This window comes from Raphanus sativus, chromosome 6 (genome assembly GCF_000801105.2).
Source record: "Raphanus sativus cultivar WK10039 chromosome 6, ASM80110v3, whole genome shotgun sequence".
In the NCBI taxonomy this organism is placed as follows: Eukaryota; Viridiplantae; Streptophyta; class Magnoliopsida; order Brassicales; family Brassicaceae; genus Raphanus; species Raphanus sativus.
Genome location: NC_079516.1, coordinates 23,342,279 through 23,366,300, shown reverse-complemented (window position 1 = coordinate 23,366,300; position 24,022 = coordinate 23,342,279). Strand labels below are relative to the sequence as shown.

Sequence of the window (24,022 nt, the reverse complement as noted above, 5' to 3'; positions counted from 1 at the left end):
TTTTTGTTTTCATGCTATCTAATATAATTTCTTTCTCTTTTAATATTATATTTTCCAAAATAAAAGTTAATTTTTTAAAAACTTTTACTTAAATTTTACTTATTTTTTGAAAAATATCTCATAATATTCTCTTTTTACTTTTATCTTTACAAAAATATAATCACTCATTCATGAAGCTATAATAACATTTTTGTAAACTATATTATTAAAAGAAGAGGATTTTCAACAAAAAGAAGATTGTTAAGTAGCTATCAAAATGTATTTTCAATAAGGAAAACAAATTGAGCCAAATATTTGAATGCATTCTAGTATTTTCATATAATATTAACATAAAATCTGGTTTTTTATAGCTTGAAGATGAGTCTCGGGTTTTTTTTTCTTTTGGTACTTGTCTTGGTCGTGCGCACTGCAGCCACACCGCCGGTCTTAAAACTTACTAGAGTTTAACCCGTATATTCGTACGGGTATATTTTCCTTTTATAAATGTTTAACTTTAGTATTATCTTAAAACTTTGAATATATGATTTATATCTTAATGTTATGTATTGTATATCTCTTTAATCTTATTATTTAGGTTTTTTTATCAATCTATTAATATGGATTTTTTTATACATTTTACCTTTTTATTTATTGTTATTATATTTTTGAATTTTCATCATTTGAAATAATCAAATAAAAAAATTCTTCAATATATGATTTTTGAAAATATATAGATGTAGAAATCAAATGTTAACATATGTTAATAACTTTATTTGTATAAAAATATGACATTGTTAACAAATTTGAACCCATTTTAATGGTAGATAATAATTTATTTAAATGAAAGTATTTTTAAAAATAAATAGAATAATTTAGAAATTTAATATAATTTTATCATATTTAATTTATATAATACTTCTATTTTAATATAATACTGATATTAAATTACTTAATTACGAAATTAATTAATGCATTATTTAATAAAAATTATTTAAAAAGTTTAGTAGGATTTTGTTAGATATTCTCTCAACAGATTTTATTATAACTAAAAATAAAATTCAAGTTTATAGATAAAATTGATTTTTATTAATATACTTATTGATTATAATGTAAAGTTATATTATGTAATTAATAAATAGACCTATTAAGACTTTTTAGTGGTAGATAAAAATTGTACTTCTCTTTTAATAGAGAAGATAGTATTGTGATTTATGTATTTTTATCCTAGTAATAATGTGATTTATTCATTTTTATTCTAGTAATAAATGTGATTTATTGATTTTACTCCTAGTTTCGAATCTCGCTAATGATATACACATGCGGTCGCAAGTTATTAAAAAAAAACAGAAATCTAACTTTTTTTTGACAACAAAAGCTCCATATTTTATTAAGGAATTTCCGATTGGTTGGTTTGAGCCATCCGATTCGGAATTCTTGGGTTTACATGGGAAAAGATTTTACCACGAGTTCGAGCATCTTTGGCAAGAGCATCGGCCCGGATATTACAAGAACGGGGAATAAAACGTAGATAGCAAAAATTAAACATAGAACGAAGGTGATGAAACTCTTCAAGTTCGACCAATAAAGCTGGCCAGTCGTCTTCTTTTTCGTCGGTTATGATCTTGACCATTTGCTGACAGTCTGTCTCAAAGGTCATATCTAGTTGATCCATTTGAAGTGAGGACTTCATAGTCCACAGCAAAGTTTGAAGCTCTGCGTGTAGGGGGGTGAGACCCCGGTTACTAGAGAATGAACCGGTGATCGTGTCCCCTTCCTCGTTCAAAAGGACCATACCTCCGCCAAATAGTGCATCGTCTTTATGCCATGAAGCATCAATCGAGCATCTAGGGCCGGGGGATTGTGCGTGCGGTAGTGGTGGCGTGACTTCTTCTTCGTTTGAATGTAGGATTTGCGCCAGCTTCCAGTTGCCTGCTTCCGAGATAGCTACTTGGACCGTATCCAGAGGGGAAGTGTCCTTCCCGTTAAAAAGTTTATCGTTTCTAGCTTTCCATATGTACCACAAGATCCAGGGCACGTTCTCCAAGATAGAGGTCGGAATACCAAGATCTTTTGCGAGCCAGAGGAGGTGGTTTAGGTTGCTGAAGATTGACGAGCTCGGGAAGATACCCGGAGAGTGGGGGAGGTGAGCCAGAGCCCATGTCTGTACCGATGGTGGGCATTCGAAGAGTAGGTGATTTATGGTCTCGTTGTCGGCTCCACAGCGGGGACAATTCCTCTCTTTGCTACAGTGACGGTCTGAAAGTCGGCTGCAGACTGGAACACAGTCTGAGAGTGCCTGCCAGATAAAGTGTTTGATCTTTCTTGACGTTTTGACAGACCAAGCTTTGGCTTTTAGGGCCGTAGTACTAGGCTCGGTAACGGGGACTGTGGCGAGAGATGAGTCCATTGCCATAGCAAGAGTATATCCCGACTGGACTGTATAGGCTCCTGACTTGGTGGGTGCCCAAACAAAGCTGTCCGGACGACTGGAGCGGCGTAATCGCAGGCTCAGAACCAGGGGGATATCCTCGGGAGCTAATAAGTCCCGGAGCTTTAGGAGGTTCCATTCAAAGTTCGCGGGGTCGATAAGATCGCATACCCGGAGATGTGGATCGAAGGAAGGGCCGCGGGGGAGAGCTGGTCGTGGCGTGGTATCCGGGATCCATCGGTCCGACCAAACCAGGGTGCCGTTCCCCGAGCCTACCGAGCGTCTCAGGCCGGCGTTCAAGAGAGGTTGAGCGGCCATCAAGCTTCGCCAAACGTATGATGGGGAGCTCGCCTTTTTGACGTCTAGTGGGTTCGAAAGGCGGTAGTATCTTCCTTTTAGGACTCGTGCGAGGAGTGAGTCGGGGTATTGGACTAACCTCCATAGTTGCTTCGCTAGTAAGGCGAGATTAAAGTTTCTAAAATCTCGGAAGCCGAGTCCACCCTTATCTTGGGGAATACAAATATCTTTCCAAGCAATCCAGTGTAAGCCCTTGTTATTTTGCTTTGTGCTCCACCAGAATCGGGAAATTGCACTGGTAAGCTTCCGAATGATCTCCATAGGTAAGAGAAAGCATGACATGACATAGGTGGGAAGAGCTTGGGCTACGGACTTGATCAGGATTTCCTTCCCTCCTTTGGATAGTAGTTTCCCCGACCAGGAGTTGATACGGTTAAGAAGCCGTTCTTGGATGAAAGCAAAAGCCTGCTTTTTGCTTCCACATATTTTCTCTGGTAGTCCGAGATAGACCCCCATTCCACCTTCTTTTGAGATCCCGAGGGACTGTTTAATAGCTGCTTTGATGTCTTGTGGAACCTTACTACCGAAGAGAATGGAGGATTTGGCGACATTTATCTGCTGTCCCGAAGATAGGCCGTATGTATGGATGATACGGAGGAGTTCCGAGCATTGATGCGTATCGACTTTGCAGAAAAAGAGGCTGTCGTCGGCAAAGAGAAGGTGGGAGACGGGTGGGCTATTTCTGGCAATTTTGAGGCCAGTGATTCTTCCTTCCCGTTCCGCTCCTTGGAGTTGGGAGATAAGAGCTTCCGTAAGGAGAATGAAGAGAAAAGGCGATAGAGGATCGCCCTGTCGAATGCCTCGAGATGGTGTAATGCTTCCTTTTGGTTCCCCATTGAGTAGTACTTGATAAGACACTGATGAGATGCATAGTTTGATCCATGAGACCCACTGCGGAGAGAATCCAAGTTTTAGTAAAAGCGCTTCAAGGAAGGACCATTCAACTCTGTCGAAAGCTTTGCTCATATCCGTTTTAATTGCAACGAACTTTGATCGGCATCCAGGGTTTGTCCGCAGGGCATGGAAAACTTCATGAGCAACAGGGATGTTGTCTGTGATTAGACGCTTGGCTACAAAGGCCGATTGGGTCTCCGAGATAATTTTCGGGAGGCACTTCTTTAACCGCTTACTCAGGAGTTTGGAGATGACTTTGTAAGAGACGTTGCACAGACTTATGGGTCTGAACTCTGCCATTTCGATTGGTCTCTCAGTCTTGGGGATGAGGCAAATGTTTGTCTGGTTTAGGCGGGGGTCCAGTGTTCCACTCCTGAAGAATTCTTTCACGGTCTCACGCACCACATCGGCAGTGATGCCCCAGTATTTCTGGAAAAAGAGACTCGTCATACCGTCTGGTCCAGGAGCCTTTTCCGGATTTATATCAAACATAGCACTTTGAATCTCATCATCAGATGGAGCTTTTGTAAGTGCTTCGTTCATGGTTGGGGTTACTTTCTCAGTAATGTACTGGAGGGAGTTTTCGAAATCCGATGGTTTGGACGAGGTGAAGAGAGTCTGGAAGTAGTTTGTTGCCACTTGTTCCAGCTCGTCTTCCGTGTCCGCCCATGTACCATTCGGCCGTCGGAGTCGTAGGACTCGGTTTCGCGCTCGTCTTTGTTTGGTGGTGGCATGAAAGAATTTTGTGTTGCGGTCGCCTTCCCTTAACCAATTTGCTCGACTCTTCTGCTTCCAATAGAGTTCCTCGTCTCTAAAGGCTGCACATAGGTTCCATTTCAGGTTTAGAATCGCCTCGTTTGTGAAGTTATCGTCAAGTTGAGCTTGTTCCAGCTTGAGCTTTATCTCTTCGATCTTCTTTGCCGTGTTGGATGGATTACCCCGTTTCCAGCGGGAGATGTATTTTCTGCAAAGTTCGATCCGGTCGTGCAGGTCGTCTCGGTCAAAGAGATTTGGGTCGTTCCAACCATGGAAGATTGTATTTCGGAAGCCATCTTTTCCTATACATCGTTTATCAAATTTGAAACCGCGTCTTCCAGACTTCTTTACTGAGAGAAAGCGCGAGAGGATAGGGCGGTGATCCGAACCCCATAAGCGAAGATACTCCACATTGGTGTGGGAAAAAGTATGGTGCCAGTCTTCATTTCCAACTGCCCGATCCAGTCGACATTGTACTTTGCCATTTTTTCTATTACCGACCCAGGAGAGAGGGTTGCCTGAATATGGAAATTCAATCATTCCGCAGTTGTCTAGCATGGTCTTAAAAGGCAGGAAAGATGAGTCGCTGCGCTTACGGCCGCCCTTCTTCTCTTGGTGGCAAGTAATTTCGTTAAAATCGCCGATCATAAGCCAAGCATCAGAACGTGTGAGGCTGATTCTGGTCAATCTTTCCCACACGTTTTCTCGGTTATTGATAACCGGATCACCATAGACAAATGTAATGTAGACTTTGTTTCCTGCTATGGTTGTCTCAATGTCGATCATTCGATCATTGGAAAAAAGAATTGTAACATCAAAAGAATCTAAATAAAAAAGAGCTAGTCCACCGCTTCGACCCTCAGGCTCCACGGTGAACAATTTATTATAACCAAATTCAAACTGAGAATCCTGAAGAAAAGAATAACTATTTTTTGTTTCTGAAAGAAAAAGAAAAGAAGGAGTAAAACAACGGTGCAATTCCCGGAGGTGTTTCTTGGTCAGGTAAGCTCCGGCGCCCTGACAATTCCAAGCTATGGCACTCATATCTTCTTACTGGGTGGTTTCTGGGACACCACCGAACCTGAGAGAGACAAAGGTTTTTTGCTTTTAGCAGAAGGGAACACCTCAATACGAGGGACAGCAGAGGTAGAGGAGACAGTAGTAGATTTACCCATGGTGAAGCGTTTCTTGGGTGAACTACGACCGCGAAGCTGGCCTAGTTTCTTCGAGGCCTTTGAAGCCTTTGAGTTTTTCGTCTCAAGGGTTGTTGTGGCGTGCTTCTTAAGGTATCCTTTCGCGGTATGTGGAGGTGGTGCTAGCGTCGGAGTGTCGTTTCCGGAAGGTGCTCCAATCTTCTCCGCTTGGACTAAGGGTAGCCGACGGTTCTCCATGGCATCGGGCTTTTTAGTTTTAACCGGGGAGAGCTGGGATATTGCATCAATCTTCTCTGCATCGTCATCAGGGCACTCGTCGAGAAGGTCATCGTCCTCTAACATATCCTCGTCCATGTACAGTTCTGAGTCTTTAACCATAGTATCAACTAGAGCGAGTTCTTCCTCTGTAAGAGTAATTTCGAGGTCCTGGTCAAAGTCCAAAGCGAGGTCCATCTCAGTATCCAGGTTTCTTGGCTCTATGATCATTGGCGCTGTAGCATGGGCGTCTTGTGCAGAGGATTTGCGCTGTGGGGAGACTTGATTAGCATCCACTGGTTCTTGGATGGTGAGTGGAGCGGCCCTGTTACGGTGATCGCGGTCTCGAGAGGACGGGGTGTCAGAGACATGAGCTTTCCCCTTGATACGTCTGAGACGCTCATCCTCTGTTTCCGCCGCAGGGCTCGCTGGTAGGGGTCCCATGTTTGCGTCCCCAAGCTCAAGCTCTCCTAGTTGATCGGAGATAGTGCGTTGAGAATCCGAGATAGCCCGAGAGGGGGAGACACGAGTAGGACCGCTATGCTCAAGTTGGGGAGCACGGGAGGATGCCGGAGCCGTATCAGTGTATGGAGTAGGCTTAGGGGGCGATCTGGGACGCCAGGAACGAGTATCCTGGTATTTGTTTCCTTGGCGTCTATTAAGCGGTGCCGTCTGCCTGGGCTCATTGTATCTCTGTGGGTAGCGGCTCTCCCTAGGGGGAGCACGGGAGGAGGCGTTCTTTCCATAGGTGGAAGATGTTCGTGGAGGTAGTTCGAGTCTTCTCCAGACGTCTTCGTTGCGCGATTGATTGCGGTTAGAGGGTGCACGGTTGTTCCCCTGGTCTCTCTGGTTTGGCCTGGTGGTTCTGCTATCGTGAACTGGAGAGAGACGAGGTCTCTTGTCTTCTTTGCGGTAGTCATTTGAGTTGGAGCTTCTTGGTCGCCCTAGGGGAGGGGATTGACGCCCATTTGATGGGGAACGTGGGCGTTTCATGTGCGCATTGCAATCGTCGATTCGTACCCGAGAGGCTCCTGGTTCTCCCTGAGCATTTAGATCTGCTCGCTGTTGTCTCTTTTGTTCTCGTTCTTCCGGAGTGAGCTGAGGGCAAGTTCCTTCGTCATGTGAGATCAAGTGACATGTATAGCAGTATCTGAAAAGTCCCTCATAAGCGAAGGAGACTCGTCCGATATCTCCATTGGGGAATTCAAGGCGTCGTTCAAACTGTAATGGCTTGTCAACGTTGACAGAGACTTGGAACCTTGCTCTTTTCGAGTCGAGGGTAATCCATTTGCCTAAGACTTTTGAGATTTCAATGAAAGTCTTGTCATTCCAGAAGTGCACTGGGACTCCGGTGACACAAACCCAGAAGGGAATTGTGTTGGGGAAAGATTCACTGGTGAAAGGTTCCCACCGCTCGAGCGCAAAGCTCCATTGGTTAAAATGGCACGGGCGTTTGTTTAGAACGGAGGTGAGGTCGGTTTCATTATCGAAGTCAAACTGGAATCTCCCATTGCCAAGGTTAATCCCTCGGACACGTCCTTCGACATTCCAGATCCTATTGCGCGGAAGAAGGTGGATCAGAGCATCGATACTTCTTCCTTGCAGATGGAAGACACGCCCAATAAGTGTCAGGCGGAAGCGGTCTGCAACTGTGTCTAGATCACAATCTGGAATTCGGATTATTTCATCCTCCGAGTCAAGCTTGCGGCGCACGGAAGAGGGATCCCCCTTGCGAACTATCAAAGCCGATTGGGACATGATTTGCAGAGATGAAGACTTAGCAGCGTGCTAGAGAGATGTATCGAGGAGAGCAGTGGTAGCGACGGTGAAAACAGGAAGCGAAACAGAGTGAGTTGCAGGAAACGTGATGAGCAAGAAAAAGAACTTGGCACAGAGCCAGACGGTAGCTTCAAAACGGAGAGAGAGAAAGAGGCCAGAAGAGACGACAGAACAAACAAGGAGTGTCAAGAGTCTCCCTTGTAAGTCTGGAAACGATGGAGAGGCAGATCGGAGAGAAGCGTCGGGGAGGATGGCGTCAAAAGCTCAGAGTCGCCTTTTTTGATTTTTTGCGGCTAGGGCTTTTGAGAGAGAGCATCTTTTTTAGCTCTTGACGGTTGAGTTATACGTATCTGTGTGAAGGTTTAATCAGATGCGGTTATTGTGTGAAAAACAGAAATCTAACTAACATCACTAAAATCCATATTCCCTAATACAAACAAAAAGAATCTTTAAACTACCTTTCAATCCTAAATCTAAATTCAAAACCCATAAAACTAACTTTTCACATCACTAAAATCAACAAGTGAACATGCTTTTAATCTAAAAATTCTCACTAAAATGGAAAACATTACATGATTTAGATATGATTTGAGAGATGGAGGCGATTTTGGGAGAGAGAGAGAATTTGTTTGTTTTAGAGAGAGAGAGGAAAGTTTGTAAGAAGTGTTTCACAAATATGTATTTAAATTCTGTCGGAAATTGGTCAAGAATGCGTCGGGAATTTTTTCAGAAATTTTGTATTTCCGCGGTAACCAAAAATTTTGGCGGTCAAATTTCCCGGTCTTTATTTGGATTCCCGACATATTTCCAACGGAATGTGTATTATATCATTGGTCTACTCGAAACCAGGGACTGTCACAAATACATCCAAAGTTCCCTACATATTTCTGACAGACTAGATAAATCCGTTGGAAATTCCTGACATATTTGATATACCATGGATTTTACCCGTTTTTAACCATGGTATACTAGTATTTTATTATATATTTAATATGTTTTCTAGCCTGTTAGGTATGTTTTCAGGTTCATGAGCATTTTGTGAGAAAGTGATGTTTTTGGAGCATTTTGGAGTACAAGAGATGATACACCCGAGTTGACCATTCAAGACTAAGTCGGAAGTCAACATTGCGATTACAATCGATCGATACTCATCATGAGTTGTCGATCGATGTAGCTGAGAAGATCCGCGTACTAGAAGATTATAATCGATCGATACACATTCAGTGTTGTCGATCGATATCGAGGACGAAATGGTTTAGCCGACTACTTCACCAAGACTTCACCAAATTGCGAGATTGCCCCTGACGAGTTTTTAACCTAATGGAAATGCTTAAATACTCCTGCTAAGTGCTTTTGACGGCAAGTTTTGAAACCCTTTGAAGCTTGAAGCTTTTTACAACCAAAGCAGAGAGTGTGAGAGAGAGACTAGAGTTTTATTTGTTTGAGAGAGATTGGAGAGATTTCTCATCTCCTTTTGTATTTCTACTTTATTCTATCTATGCAATTCTTTCATCTATCTATTGTTATGAATTGCTTAGCTATGTCTGAGTAGTCTACTTGTTAGATCTAGGGTTTAAATAGGTTTGTGGGATTAGCCCCAAGCTATAATTGCTAAGTTGTGATACTCATCAAATGGATTGTACCCTATGTTTGTTTTAGAGTATCTAACTAGAACATAGATCACTAGGATCTTAGATTATCTTGAATTATCCATTTGAGCGATGCATGTTTTCCGTTGAGAAGAACGACCGTTCCTCCTTGAGACCTTGCGGTCATATTCGGTTCGCGTCTAGGCAGATCTAGAAGCCGTCGATCGATACCCTGCTGGTAAATTGATCGGCGCCGCGAAAGGTGTATCGGTCAATATCTCAAAAGGATATCGACCGACTCTTTTTCTGTGTCATCATGCGAAAGGTGTGGCCAGAGATCTAGATATTTTAACCAGTGATTCATTCACATATGTTAAGCGGCTGAGATCTATAGTATCATGCAAGCAACTTATTAAAGCATTTATAGAGATTATAATCTCCATTCCTGAATAGAAACTCTATGTCTAGCACTCTTTATCCCATTTAAACAACCCTTCATATTGTTAGTTAGAGCAACTGCCTTACTCATTTAGGAATTGTTATTTTCATTTCTATCATATAAACCAATCTTGCCTAGGATTGATTAGTAGGTTTTATTTAATTGGTTCTCTAGCTCCTCGTGATTCGATCCCTAAGTACTACAGCTGTACCTCTTATTTGAGAGAGTAAGCTCTACTGGGTAATTTGAGCACTATCAATATTCACGACAGATTGTGGTTTCAGATTGTGAAAAATGAAAAAAATTATTGAAACTATCCGATTACGTTATACATGCAATAAGGAAAACTTTATAATAATCACAAATAACAAAAACACTTAAAACCAATTTTAAAAAAAAATCTATGAATTCTCTTATTCATATCTATAAATATACATAATGTTTACTAGATGTTTATGATTTAATTGAATTATCTTTAAGAGATGCTACTTTGAAAATAATTTTTAGTGTTAACCATAAATTGCTATATTTTCAAGACTCTAAAATGACTTTCGTGGGAATCCGTCTGTAATTTCCTACCTTTTCCTGATGGCAGCCAATTTCTTTTGTTTCCATCGGAAATCCATACAAAAAAAATCACAACTAAAAGAGTATACATACAAATCACAAAACAGACCACAAACAAAACTGTTATAGATCAATCTTCCACAAAGAAAAATTTGGATTCCATATTGATATGAGAGAAGACTCACCAGAAGACTTCTTCTAGCGCATTATATGTTAGAAGACTTCTGAGAAGACTTTCCACAATATTATCTTGCCAAAATTACTTGACGTTATTGATACAACTTCAATAGCAAACAAATAATAACAAGAAAGTTTGTCAAATTTATTACAATTAAGGAAAAAGACTTCTCAAGAAAACTTAGTCAAAATTCACAATAGAAAAAACATTGTATAAGTTCAAAGATATAACACTTTCACTAGAATTCTTTTGGAAGACTTCTGGAAGACTTTTTGGAAGTTTTCCATGAATACTTAAATTTAAAGCGGGAGATTGAAATAAAAGCGGAAAATTAAAATTTAAGCGGAAAACTCAAAAAATTTAAGTGAAAATTAAAATTTCAAATTTCATGAACTTTAAAAGTTATATCCTATGATCTAAGAAGACACATTAAACCATATGATTTGATATTCTTAAAGTTACTTAACACTTTTGAAAGATTAAAAATACATCTTAAAATAACTTAACAAATATACATAAACTAACTTAGAATACTTCTACGGAAGTCTTCTCGAATCAGCTAGAAACTTTAATAAACATGAATGTTAGTGACTTCATAAATATCACCAATTAAGTTATAAATTTCATTCTATAGCCCCAATACTGATTAACATACATGAATTAACAAGAAAATGTTAAAAAGTATTTATAATTTTAGAGAAAATGAAAGTTTATTAAACATTGACGCATGAAAGTCTTCTGGATGACTTATATTTGGGTCATTTTTGCAATTGAAAATTTTCAAAGGAAAACTTCCAGAGAAGGCTACTCAACAACAGACTTCTTTGGAAGTATTCATTTGTAAATATCGGCTTACTTTTTTTAGCAAAAGAATCTCTAAGATACCACAGTAGACTTCTCGGTAAGTCGTATAGGATAAACATGTTAGTTTTGCATTAGACCAGATTGTGTCAGAAATTTAATTTTCTTAGACGACTTACAAGAAAGTCGTTCAGCAGAAAAATAAAACTTCAATATTTATCTATAGTTAGATGACTTCCATATAAGTCGTTTCATGTTACTTTTGCAATTGAAAAATAAAACATAAATATTTAATTTTATATGGACGACTTACATAGAAGACTTCGAGGAGACAACGTACACATAAGCGTTCTGTAATAACCAAGGTTTGACCGAAATCTCGGAATAAAATCTAGTAAGGTTTATGTGTAAGTCTATAAGAAGACTTCCATGTAAATCGTCTAGATAAAATTAAATATTTAAGTTTTATTTTTCAATTGCAAAAGTAACCTGAAACGACTTACATGGAAGTCGTCTAATTATAATTAAATATTGAGGTATTATTTTTCTTTTGGACAATAAATTTCTGACACAATCTGTTCAAATGCAAAACTAACATGTTTATCCTAGATGACTTACGAGGAGGTGTTCTCTGGAGTTTTTGAGATTTTTTTGTTAACAAAGAAAAATGGAAGACTTCCATGGAAGTCTTCTCTAAAAATACATATAAAAGTCAATTGCAAAACTAACATCTACATTGACCAGAAGACTTACACGAAAGTCTTTTGACGAACAGATCTCGAAAAAAATGATTTCATAGCTTCAGCCAGTGAGATAACTTGTTTAGCACACATAAGTTTTCTCCAAACACACAGAAGCCCAAAATCATACAAAAAATAGAATCAAAATCTTGGTTTTTTGGATGAATAAAGAAAGAAAGTGAAATTTATTTTTAGTTCATAAGAAATGAGATAAAAGAAGTGTAAATCGATTTTAGATGCATTAAGAGCTTCAAATTGGTTGTTTATGGTGGTTGGTGTACTACAAGAAATATGTACATTTTTAGCGCTGAAAATATGCTATGGTAGGGTTTTCGTATCGAATTCATAAATGTTATGTCATCAGCAGCCATCGTAGGTACCCCTCCTACGATAGCAATTTTTAGTGACGCTATGAAATGTGTGGTTACGATAGCAATACCTGTAAGATATAATTACCTTAACAACAGCACACTTATTTTTTGTTACCAATAGTTTACGATTCATTTTTCGTGTTATGATAAGTCCTTCTTCAATAGCAATCACATATCGCTATTATATTTTGTGCTATTATATATATATGAAACATACAATAGCTTAGGGTTATTACTCTAGTAAATTTTGTTATAGCTTTCACATATCGATGATAGAGTAATTCGTATTTTTTTAAAATGCTATGATAGTTGATCATAACACTTTTTTGCCATTGTTGACTTGTTTCAGTGCTATGATATACTTGATGATGGTTTTCAAAATAGAAATGTTATAAGAAAACTTAACCATTCATAACAAATGTAGTTAATACATATGCCGCTGAGAAAAAGGATCACACCTTCAGTTTCAAAACAGAAAAGAAAGTCATAATCAAACATAAGTTCATTACCCTAGTTTCTAATCGAGCATAGCTTCATTACCCCCTTCTGGACCAAACTTCTTCATTCCCCCTGCAAGCGGCAACAATCAATAAGTCTCATCAGTTTATCAATTACACATGCTGATTTTAAAGACAAAGAACAGCACTTACATCAGCCTAAAATATGACCAGTTTATCAATTGGCCAAACAATTGATAAACCATGTGCATCTTTCAAAGACTCTATTTCATCTGATTTTCTCCAAACTTCTGCATCTTCCACCATCACCACATCTACCCATACTCTAGCTGCATTCGGACCCAAGCGTACAAAATGGACCATTTGATTTGGGTCTCTTGAATGTACACGCCCTTCAGCAACAACTTGTTTCCTCTCGCCAATGTCCATCAATTTGCATTTATGATTTACTTTAATAGCTACATTTCCCTGATTTAGCTGACAAGGTTACAATATAAACAATTTAAAACTCAGACAATAATATAACAAGATGATTTCAAAACTACGCAGTCAATATTACATGACTTGTTGCTTGAGACTTCTCAGTTGGAGTTTTATATGATGTCGCTCCTGATGTTCCTCTTGCGTTTACACCTGCAGCTCTTGCGTTTCCTACTGATGATGCAGTGTTTGGAAGAGGATTTTGTTTTCTTGTTGCTTCTGGTGGGTTTTCAAAGATAACTTTCCGAGCAGGCCATGATATAAAAGACATTATGCAGTCATCCAGATATGCCTCATCCATCGTAGGCCTCTATAATTATGTATGAGATTCGTGTACAACATCTAGGAAGACTTTAACTACTTTCGGTCCGAGAGGAAGTCCATTAACCAATGCTTTTGGCTCTTGTGTTTGCCAACGGCCTTCACCAATAACTACATTATCATCAGTTAAATCTAGTAGTTTGCATTTGTTGAGAGAATTAGTTTTCGACCCCTGTCAAAACACACATGCGAAAACAATTTAATGAAAGACCAAACCAATTCGAAAACACACATGCGAATGCAACAAAATACACTTACCATCGGTGCAATGTCTTCAGGTTCGAGCACGTAACATAGTTCAACACATTTATTCTTAGGCCATGTAATAATGTGGCCTACAGCTTCCTTGATTGTGCACATGTTACTCCCAGGTCTCCACATGAACGCTTCAGGTTCAGTAGCAGCATCTACCATCACTTTAGCATCAGTAGGGCCTAATCTACTGTCATTCACTATATCATTTGGGTCTGATGAAATGATACGATCCTCTGCAACGTTCCCATTTTCATCAGCCCAATCAATCAAAAGACACCTCTGTTGTGCTTTTGTGTTCACACTCTGTTAAATGATCAGTTAAAAATGTGAGTGTAAAATAGCAAACAAATAATTGATGTGTAACTTGATAACTTACTCTTGCAGCTGAGTTTTCACCCACTTCATTCTCTTCTCTCTGTAACATACACCAAAAACAAAGCTTATTATTAGGTTATAACCTAATAATCTGAAATTATAAACTAATTTTGGATTCCCGCTTATAGCGTTTATATAACCCTATTAGTATACGATTTTTTTTTAATTACCTATCATAGTAGTTTAGTAAAACGTGCTATTATAATGTGCTATCAGTGTGGGTTTTTTGTAGTGGTGTATTGATGGCAATGACAATATTGTAAATACTTGAAGAAGATGAGGATGAGAGAGTAAAAAAAACTCATTTTCGGAAAAAGTAGTGGCATTTTCGTGAATAATCCAAACTTTTGGGGTGAATAGAGAAATAAAAGTTCCAAAAAATCACAAGCTAGTTTTGTGTTTGACTTTAAGTTCTGAGTCATATTTGCAAAACTCCCAAATTAAAATGCACAATATAAATACGATGCATTTAATTTATTTGATAAATCAAATAGTTTATTCAGTTTTATACATTATCCCCTAGTTTATATTTGAGAAGTGATTTTGACATGTGTCATCACCATATTAATTTTGAATGAAAAATTATGACATGGCACACCAACATTGATGACATGGCTTGAAATAAATTATGACATGGATATTTACATTTAGTGTTGATTTATATTTAAGATAATTTTTTAAAAATATGGTAATAACTTAAAGATAATTATGACATATTTACATTTAATATTGATTTATATTTAAGGTAAGTTTTTAAAATATGGCAATAATTTATATATCATAATTAATATAACAATAAATAATAAATTAAATAGAAATATAATAATAATTAAAATTTCGAAATATTATTTAGCTATATTTTTATAAGTATATAATTTTTATTACTAAAAACAATTCTTCAAAATACTATGCATTTTTAAAAAAATATATAATTTTCTTTAAATAGTGACATAGACATTTACATTTATTATTGATTTGTATTTTTAGTAAATTTTAAAAATATGGTAATAACTCATATATCATCATTAATTTAGCAATAAATAATATAATGTTATAAATAGAAATATAATATTATCTTGTATTTTCAAAAGTTAATTATATTTTATAGTTATTATTAGTAAAACAATTCTTCAAAATTATACAGTTTTTAAATGTAATTTTTCTAGTCCAATACTATTAGTTTATTTTTAATATCCATAAATTTTAGAAAATTATTTAGTTTTATGTTTTGATAATTATACACTTAACAAAATTTTCTCTTACATTTACAAAATTTGAATGAATATATTTTAGAAAAAGATATACATATATATTACTAAATATACATTGAATAAAAATATTTTTTTTAATCTTAAAGTTTTACATATGATTAAATTAAGATTATATATTGTAAGCAAATAATAAAATCAAAAATTAACAAAATAAAAAATTAATAAAATTTGTATTTTAAAATAAATTATATTTTAAAACTTTTATTTCTGCACATGGTGCAGGAAAACACCTAGTTATAAAATATATGAAAAGTTAAATCAGTTTTTAGAAACATATTATCAGATTTTCATGGTTTTATCGTATTAACTTGTGTTGGCTCATAGGTTAAGGGTGGAGGGTTTATCAGATTTTTAATTAATATTTTTATTGAATCAAAATCTTGTGGAAACATATCAGTTGGTAGAATCCAGATAGAATGCTACATAAAGAACATAAACCAATATGTATTATATACGGCCACCGAATTTATTAGTTCGACCGCATGTCTAGATTGGACATGAACAATGCTTATATTTTACTTCGTCTATAAAACAGATATATACCTCCAATAAAAGGAGTTAAATAATCTGTAAAAATAGAATACTTTCTTCACACCATTTAAATGTAGATGCATTATTAGTCCTCAGCATTTGGTTCCGGTTCGGTAATTTGGTTTTTTATGTTTTGGTTCTAGAAATTTATGAACCATTCAGGTATTTACAAAGTTTAGTTTAGTTTCATCTGGGTTATTTTGATTCGATAGTGAAGTTGGGAACCGGCTATTATGCAAAAAAAAAATAGGCCCAATTCGGTTCTAGTTCGATTCTTAATTATCGGATAACTCGAGTTGTTGAGATAAAAATATCGAATAGTTCAGGGTAATTTTTAATATTTGAATAAAATTATTTTCAGGTTTTCGGGTGATTCGATTTAGAAAAAATATTTTAAAGATATTTGGTTATGTAGAAATTAAATATAGTTAATATTTGTAGGTGTATAATTTATATTTTAAAAATGTAGATATCTATATATTTCGGTTTAGTTTCAATTTTAGGTTTTAAAGATATAAGATTTACATAGTTGTTGAAATTCAGTTCAGTTTTAGTTTTGATTTATTCAATTTGGTATGTTTTGGTTCATAGTTCCAGATAAATGTACTCAAAATTATATACTATCTTATATAAAAATTCACTATTTAATTTCAAAAAAAAAATCCCTGTCAAATTTTAGTTGCTTTATTAAAAAAATGGTAGTATTGGACTTTGCAATTGATTCATTCGTTATTTCTCAGTTGTTTGGCAGCCCATACACTAAAATGTAAACTAATCTTTTCTTAGGCTAAAAATACAAACTATAGATTTACTAGTAGCAACAATTTGTTTTACTGGCACTGTAAATACACGATGTATACTTCATTATATAAATTTGAGAAATTCCTTAGGATATGTCTATTTTTTTGTCATAAATATAGTATTTAAGGATCAAAATGACCAAAATATTTTATTTAAGAAGTAAATATACACTTATATTTGTATGCTAACTAATCTAAACATTATAATTTAGAATTAAAGGGTGGGGTTGGGGTTTTAGGATTAAGGTTTAATATTTAATAAAACAAAAATAAATTTTAAAAATTTTAAAATATTTTTTTAAAAATAGTTTCAAAAAGCATTTTCGAATTTCAAAAAGAAATTTTGAAAAAAAAATTTGTGAAAAAATTAGAAAAAGTTAGAATTTGAAAATATATAATTCAATTTTTTTTAGTTTTTATTTTTTATTTATATTTATATATTTAGGATATAATGATATTTTACTTTTTAAATAAAACATTTTGATCATTTTTCTTCTAAGGTTTTTTGTAACAAAAACTTAGTATATTTAGGAGAATTATCTTATAAAATTAGTTAGAGATTTTTGCATTGAAAACTGAGTTTTGACAAACTTAATTGGTGGATTTTATTATTAAAATATTTTTTTGTTAAATATAAACAAAAATAAATAAATTCTGATATGGTATAAAGATGTTCTTGATCAATGAGTTTGATTTCAGTGATGTCTTTGTATTCTTTTATTTTTCTTCTTGAACTATATAGTATAACAAATATTTTGGCATATTTTTGCAGCTTATTACAAATATGTTTGGAGTTTGTAAGAGAACAAACAGTCATTGAGATAAAGAGACGGAAGAAGTGAAAGTATAATTATACGAATACTCTATTATATAGTTGACAACACATAACAAAAAGAAAAAAAAAACTACACGCAGAATAGTACAAGTACAATGTGTTACAAAAAAAAAGGAATAGTACAAGTACAACTGAAGAACGTTACACAAAAACTCTTTCTACTTTCTTGTACAGGTAACTTATCAAATACCAAATTGTTTCTCATCAAGCCAAAGAAATATACCACATCTCACACTAGACCGGTGTACCTCCCATTCCCACGTCATATTCTCAAGTTAGCTTCCTCGGCAAGTTATACGTTCTCTTCAGAAACTTCGTCGCAGACTCATCATAACGGTAACACAAAACCCTCAACAGCGTGTTCGCTTCTGTCGGACTCCACGGTCCAGAAGTCGGCGGCAACGGAAGCTTCCCTCTGTCTGAACCGTGATTCTCCAGACACACTGCTTTAAACCGTTCTATAAGAGAGTCCGTATCAGTACGCAGCAGCGGAAGTATACTCTTGACCGTCGTCGAAACCTTCTCAATCAAATCCAAAGGCAACCCGTCTCCGTTTGACCAGAAAAGATCGCATAGAAACTTGAAATCCTCGTCTACCGCATCGGAATCTTGAACCGTGAAGCTACGCGATGGTCCACCAGCGAGGAGGACTAGTAAGAACCCGTCGAAAGAAGCTCTCATGATGTCTGAAATGACTCTGGTTCTGACTCTATCGTGAACGGATGATGAAATAATCTCAAGGCAACGTTCGAGTTCTTGAAGAAAGGACTCGACCCTCGAGGAAGATACTTCTCCCACGTACAGACCGTCCCAGAGAACGTTGCTCAGATCGTGGAAGACGATCTTGTAAGCAGTTGCTTCAGAGAGTTGCTGTATTCCTTTCGAGCAGTAACCGATCGACTGTTCAAAGATTTTAGGTTTACCATCAAAGGCAGCTATGTCGGATTCCGGGAGACGGTTTAGTGTTTTTCTCCCGGAGGATTCAAGCTCGGTCCTGATGTAATGCAGAGTGTTGATTCTGCAACAGAACTGGAGTATTTCAGCTGAGTCATTACCCGTCCCGAGCTGTGATTTTCTCCGGTTAGAAGCAGCCATTGGCTTCTCCTTCTTCTTGAAGACACCATGTAGTCTTGACCCAACGGAACATCTTGTTAAGGCAGGCAACGCAGGTAGAAATGTAATCCTCGAGCCTAATGGAAACCAACAAAGCATATGAGGTTTAATCATTCATGAAACAAGAGAATCAACAAGAGAATATGCATACCGCAGGAAGATTTGGCCTTTGCTACATAATGCTGCATACACTTGTCAAGGCCTGACGTTAGCTCTGGAAGTAAAACTGTATGCAAGAGAATCGGCAACAAGAAAAACGCTTCCAATGTCTCATCTACCATCCTCAGTACATCCACGGAAGAAGGAGCAATGCCAAGTTTATTCAATTTCGGATTCCATGCCTGAAGACAGAGACACACCTATCATCATCAATATAACTCTTAAAAGAACATACAAAGTAAAACTGTTATGTACCTCTTGCTGGAGATTCCGATCAATCCACTCCTTCAGTCTATCAACTCGGGTCTTGATCCATGATTTCACAAGGTTGCCTATAACAACTTCCGCTTCAAAAGGAGGCATCTCTCTTATAACCGACTTACCGCCATCATCACTATCAACTGCGTCTTGAACTGCAATCTGCACCAGATCCTTCTCAAGCTTATCTGCAGCGGTGAGTACTCTTATAGCATCTGGCGTCAACTCGGTTATACCAGAAACGAATTTCTTTAGCTCGGCTCCATAGCACGAATGAAGCGTAGCTGCAGCCACACCAGCTGAAAGAGGATGCCAGTTCTTTAAGATTGGACTGAATATCGCCTTCTCGTTGAAAGCTAAATGACCAATATCCTCTGCAAGAATCGCAAGAGCAGGAAGATTGCTCGTGCTGGTCTGACGAGATTTTGAACGCTTGCTATGTTCCACCATCTTCTTTGTCTGTTACAAACCCCCAAAAGAGATACATAAACAGCTGCAGACACGTAACAGACTGATTCAAATAAGAAAAGTTAACAAACCTGCGAGAAGGCCATACGTAAAGAAGATCTGATGTAGGTATCAACTCGATCACGCCCTGAGTCCACACTCTTTTTTTTCCTCCTATACTCGCTAGAAGCATCTTCACCGAGTACTTTGGCTACCGAGATCCCCAGAGAAACCGTCGTTTCAAGGGTCTCGACGTTATCGATGTTGAAAGTATCATGGTAAGCAAGAAGCCTCTTCTCAGCCCAATCCAAAATCAAACTCAAAACAGAGCTCGAGATCTTGGAATACTTAGGATCATTCGTCTCCTTTGCATCGTTCTCAACTTCGAGTATCAAGTTATGAGCAGCCACAAGCAAGTCATTCTCCACTTGACCAGTTGCAACATACCGATTAAACAACACCCAGAGGAAACAAACATTGTGAACCATCTGGTTCATCCCCAAGACAGGCCATGTCTTCTTTATAAGCTCCAGAACTTCATCCACCTCCTCAACAACCGATAACTCATCGTTGACATCAAAACAAGACTCCAAAAGCATCTGATAGATTCTAAGATTCAACGGAAACCCATCAGCCCAATGACAAGTGTCAGGACCAATCCCGTCGTTGTTAGAACGAGTAGCGAGAGACATTACTACACTCCTGAGATTCTGCGACTCTCCGGTGATCTTCCCGGTGTCTAACGGCCTCTCGAGACCGGAACGGATGATTTGCTTAAGCTGTTGAACAGATCTATCAGACTTGCTCAAAGGAACATGAGGATGTAAGATGAGACCGGCTTCTAGAAGCTTCAAGTTTCTTCTTTGCCATGAGATATACTCATCGTGATCAGGAAAGTCTGTCGCTTTGAGCTGTTGGAGAAGCTCAAGAGGTAGAACCATTGTCTCCACACGCCTCCCTAGCTAAATAATCAAAAAAAATCACAAAATTGTAATTAAAAAAAAACTAAAAATGAGAATCTGCAATTAATTAAAAACAGATCTTTTCGGTACCTGACCAGAAGCGATCCTGAGGAGAGCTCTACGAATCCGTGAATCGATCTGCTCAGAGATTCGCATCTGAACACGAACTAACTCACCCACCGTTACGGACTTCTTGACCCGATCGGGTTGACCCGAGGATTCTCCTCCTTCTCTGCCGGCTTCTCCGCCGCCGCTTCGTTTCTTCATCCCTAGCGCCTTCTTCACTCTGCTGGCGGCGGTCGACGTCAGAGATCTGTGAAGCGACGGAGACGCCGATAGCGCTGCTACGCCGTTGGTTCGATCGGACTTGGGAGATTGGGGGATGAAAGTGAGGGGGCGGCTTCCGGTGGTGCGGCAAGCAGCGACTAAGATCTCGTAAGCGGTTTCTCGGAGCTCCGAATCGGATAAGTTCGGGGCTGGGTCGCCGAAAGGAGAAGGTAGAGGTTCCATTTTCACTTGGAGAGAGAGCTAAAAAACTCAAAACCCCTTGTTGTGATTTTAGAGCACAGTACCAAAGATCCTCTTCTCCCTTTGTGTTTGCGTTTACAAGAGAATTTTTTGGGAATGATCAGGCCAACTATTATGATGATGATACAATCATTGTCTTATCACAGCGAAATAAAGAAATTACAAAATACTTTTATTTTGATGGTTCTTTGGATATAAATTAAAAAAAGATGAAGAATTTGGGTTGGGTTGGGTTGGGTTGGGTTGGGCAGATTATGATTCTTGCTTGAGGTTAAAGAATGAATGACTTTTGGAGAAGCAAACAAAAAAAAGTAAAACCAAGCGAGACAGGTGTTTTCTTTCGACACCAAACGCATATATACGGAGATGTGAAGGTATGTGCAGGTCATTTAATATATTTTTTATTCTCTGTTGTTTTTGTACCAGAGAAATCATCAATATAAGAGATTAGGAACTGGTTTACAGGCAAAAAAAGGGATCGTTATGAAATTTAAAATGGTAAATCAATCTCAGTCAAGTTGAAATTTGAAAGAAATTACATGGTTCTAGATTAAAAATTGAAAGGTGTTCAGAAAAAAAAAAAAGAGATTCAAAACTGAAAATTGATGTTTGACCTATAATATAAGGTCTGGGGCCTCTGGGCTCAGCTATTATTATTTGAACACAAATTCAGTAATACTTTAAATTGTTTCAAAAAAAATTTAAATTTTATTTCCAGCAGCAATGCCAAGAGTTGAAGAAGACTTTCTGCCATTTTGTCTGTTCTAGACTTTAGATCGAAGGAAATATTCAAATTGTGCACACGGCATTTTTCTCTTCCATTCATGACAACATTTTCACACGGCATTAACAAGGAGTAGTACGCATTCAACTAAAAAGTTATGGTCAATCACAAGAATACTCAGACTTACAAATCAGTTTCAAAAAAAAAGAATACTCAGACTTGGCATTCAAATCTGGCCCCAATATCTAGATTTTTGAAGCGGATATCAAATTTTGAATAATCTTTTGTTTAGTTAATGCAAAATTTGCATAACAGATAGATGTATGTGAAAGTTGTCAAAAAAAAAGATAGATGTATGTGAAAATTAAAAGAAGACTTTACAAATGTTCGAGTGTACTTAAATTTTTAGTTTTTTTTTTAATATGGGAGTTATAACTTATAAGATATGCTTTAATTTATAGATCCATGTAGTGCGGCGGTTGTTGACCATTGTTTATTGGGAGAATTGATAAGTGTGACTCAAAATTTGGAGTCAAACCCAAAAGAATACCCCAACTTGGGTCAAAGGCAAAAGTAACCTAAAAGGCTATTGAAATTACAATTATCTCTTTGTGAACAAACAAAAAAACGGATTTTTTTACGTTTATACCCTTCGCAAGTCGTCTGTTTAGACGACTTAAAAATAAGTCGTCCAGACGACTTAACTTAAAGTCGTCTGGACAGTTATTCTTAAACATAATTTAAAAATTTTGTAAAAAATATTTTGATAAGTGAAAAATTGGAATTATGTAATTAACATATGTCTTAAGAGATATAAATTAATATATAACAAATTTCAATTGTTTTCAGCCCAGATGAGTGAAAGTAGTGAGTCATGATATTCTTTAGTTTATGTTTCATCAACATATGTTGTAGTATTGTATGTGTTCTTAGGGTTAGATTTTGGAAAGCATTAAAACCGTTTTTGAAAATTTTTAAAATTACCTAAGCGTGTTCATTTCTGTGTATAGTAAACACTATTGAAGTATAATTTGATTTTATAACGTGGTTAGTAAGTTAATTTAGTCATTTTAGTTTAGGGGTTCATTTTAGGGTCTGGGACGACTTAATATTTAGTCTTCTGTGCACAGACGACTAAATATTAGGTCGTCTGATGTACATTATCAGCCAGAATAAGTCGTCTAAACCGGACCAAACCTTAAAGTTTACCAATGTACTTTTAAAGCTAACCGGATTATTTACCCAATATATAAGGTGATTTTTTTTTTCATTTTCCGCGAAATTCAGAAACCCTAACAGTTCTCTCTCACCGGCGATATCAAAGGCGATTCGAATTCCCACTATTTCCGAACAAACCATCGTTCTCAACGTCGGCTATCTATCTCACTTCATTCTCACCGTTGTCGCCGCAGCTTCTTCTAACCCTAGCGCCGCCGATTCCTCTAAACCCTAGCGCCCCCGCTTCCACTATTTCCGAACAAACCGTCACCCTCGCCACCTTGCTCACCAACGTTCTCACCGCCGCTTCCTCTAAACACTAGCTAGCACCGCCGCTTCTTCTAAACCCTAGCGCCGCCGCTTCTTCTCTGTAAACCGTAGCGCCGTTTCTCTGTAAACCCTAACGCCGGTAAGTCATCAATCTCGAGGAAAAGATGAACATAAAACGTTGTCTCTATCAATTTACTCATTCTCACCGTTTCACGTTTATTTTTTCAGATCTATAACCACAATGACGAGTACTCCAACTCCTTCTGCGACTAATCAGGTCCGCTTGAAATTTTTCTACTGGAAGACTTGTAAGTAAGTCGTCTGGAAAGTCTTCCAACTGGACGACTTAGTAGACGACTTAAATATAAGTCGTCCATTTGGAAGACTTTTCAGACGACTTAAATATAAGTCGTCAACTAAGTCGTCCAGTTGGACGACTTTCCAGACGACTTATATTAAAGTTGTCTACTAAGTCGTCTGGAGTAACAATTAAGGCGTGATTGATTTAGCTTGTGTTCTGACTTCTATTGTTGTCTTTGATTATTTTGCAGACAAAAAGGATGGATATTCCAGAACTCCCCCGTAGGTTATACACATTAGGGGAAGAGCCAGAACCCCAGCATAGCATTTCGTATCATTCAGATAACAACAGGTTGCATGCTGCTCTTAAGGGAGCTCTCACTGAGAAAGAATTTGAAGAGCTCAATGAGTCGAGATTGGGAGTTTTCAT

General features: G+C 37.3%; 2 protein-coding genes and 1 long non-coding RNA gene across 3 annotated transcripts; 1 reads left to right on the top strand and 2 right to left on the bottom strand.

Annotated features, from left to right (window-relative positions):
* Window positions 1-1,366: 1,366 nt before the first annotated feature.
* LOC108808126 (uncharacterized) lies at window positions 1,367-4,201 on the bottom strand. Its single transcript, XM_018580317.1, has one exon. The coding sequence runs from the start codon at window positions 4,199-4,201 to the stop codon at window positions 1,367-1,369; it is 2,835 nt and encodes a 944-aa protein (XP_018435819.1).
* A 13,416-nt stretch (window positions 4,202-17,617) lies between these two features.
* LOC108810592 (protein unc-13 homolog) lies at window positions 17,618-21,309 on the bottom strand. The gene is made up of 5 exons (XM_018582696.2): window positions 20,643-21,309; window positions 19,683-20,552; window positions 19,141-19,602; window positions 18,878-19,067; window positions 17,618-18,803 (listed from the first exon to the last, which is right to left on the bottom strand). The coding sequence occupies exons 1-5, from the start codon at window positions 21,060-21,062 to the stop codon at window positions 17,884-17,886; spliced, it is 2,862 nt and encodes a 953-aa protein (XP_018438198.1). The 5' UTR covers window positions 21,063-21,309; the 3' UTR covers window positions 17,618-17,883.
* Window positions 21,310-22,999: 1,690 nt separating this feature from the next.
* On the top strand, window positions 23,000-23,932 carry LOC130496199 (uncharacterized). The gene is made up of 3 exons (XR_008935293.1): window positions 23,000-23,431; window positions 23,521-23,569; window positions 23,844-23,932. It is a non-coding gene; the product is annotated as an uncharacterized LOC130496199 (long non-coding RNA).
* Window positions 23,933-24,022: the final 90 nt, after the last annotated feature.

Coding starts and splice junctions, on each gene's coding strand:
- LOC108808126 (XM_018580317.1), bottom strand. CDS start 4,201: ATGAACGAAGCACTTACAAAAGCTCCATCTGATGATGAGATTCAAAGT.
- LOC108810592 (XM_018582696.2), bottom strand. CDS start 21,062: ATGGAACCTCTACCTTCTCCTTTCGGCGACCCAGCCCCGAACTTATCC. Junction 19,068..19,140: donor ATCGGAATCTCCAGCAAGAG/GTACATAACAGT, acceptor CTCTGTCTTCAG/GCATGGAATCCGAAATTGAA. Junction 18,804..18,877: donor AAAGGCCAAATCTTCCTGCG/GTATGCATATTC, acceptor GGTTTCCATTAG/GCTCGAGGATTACATTTCTA.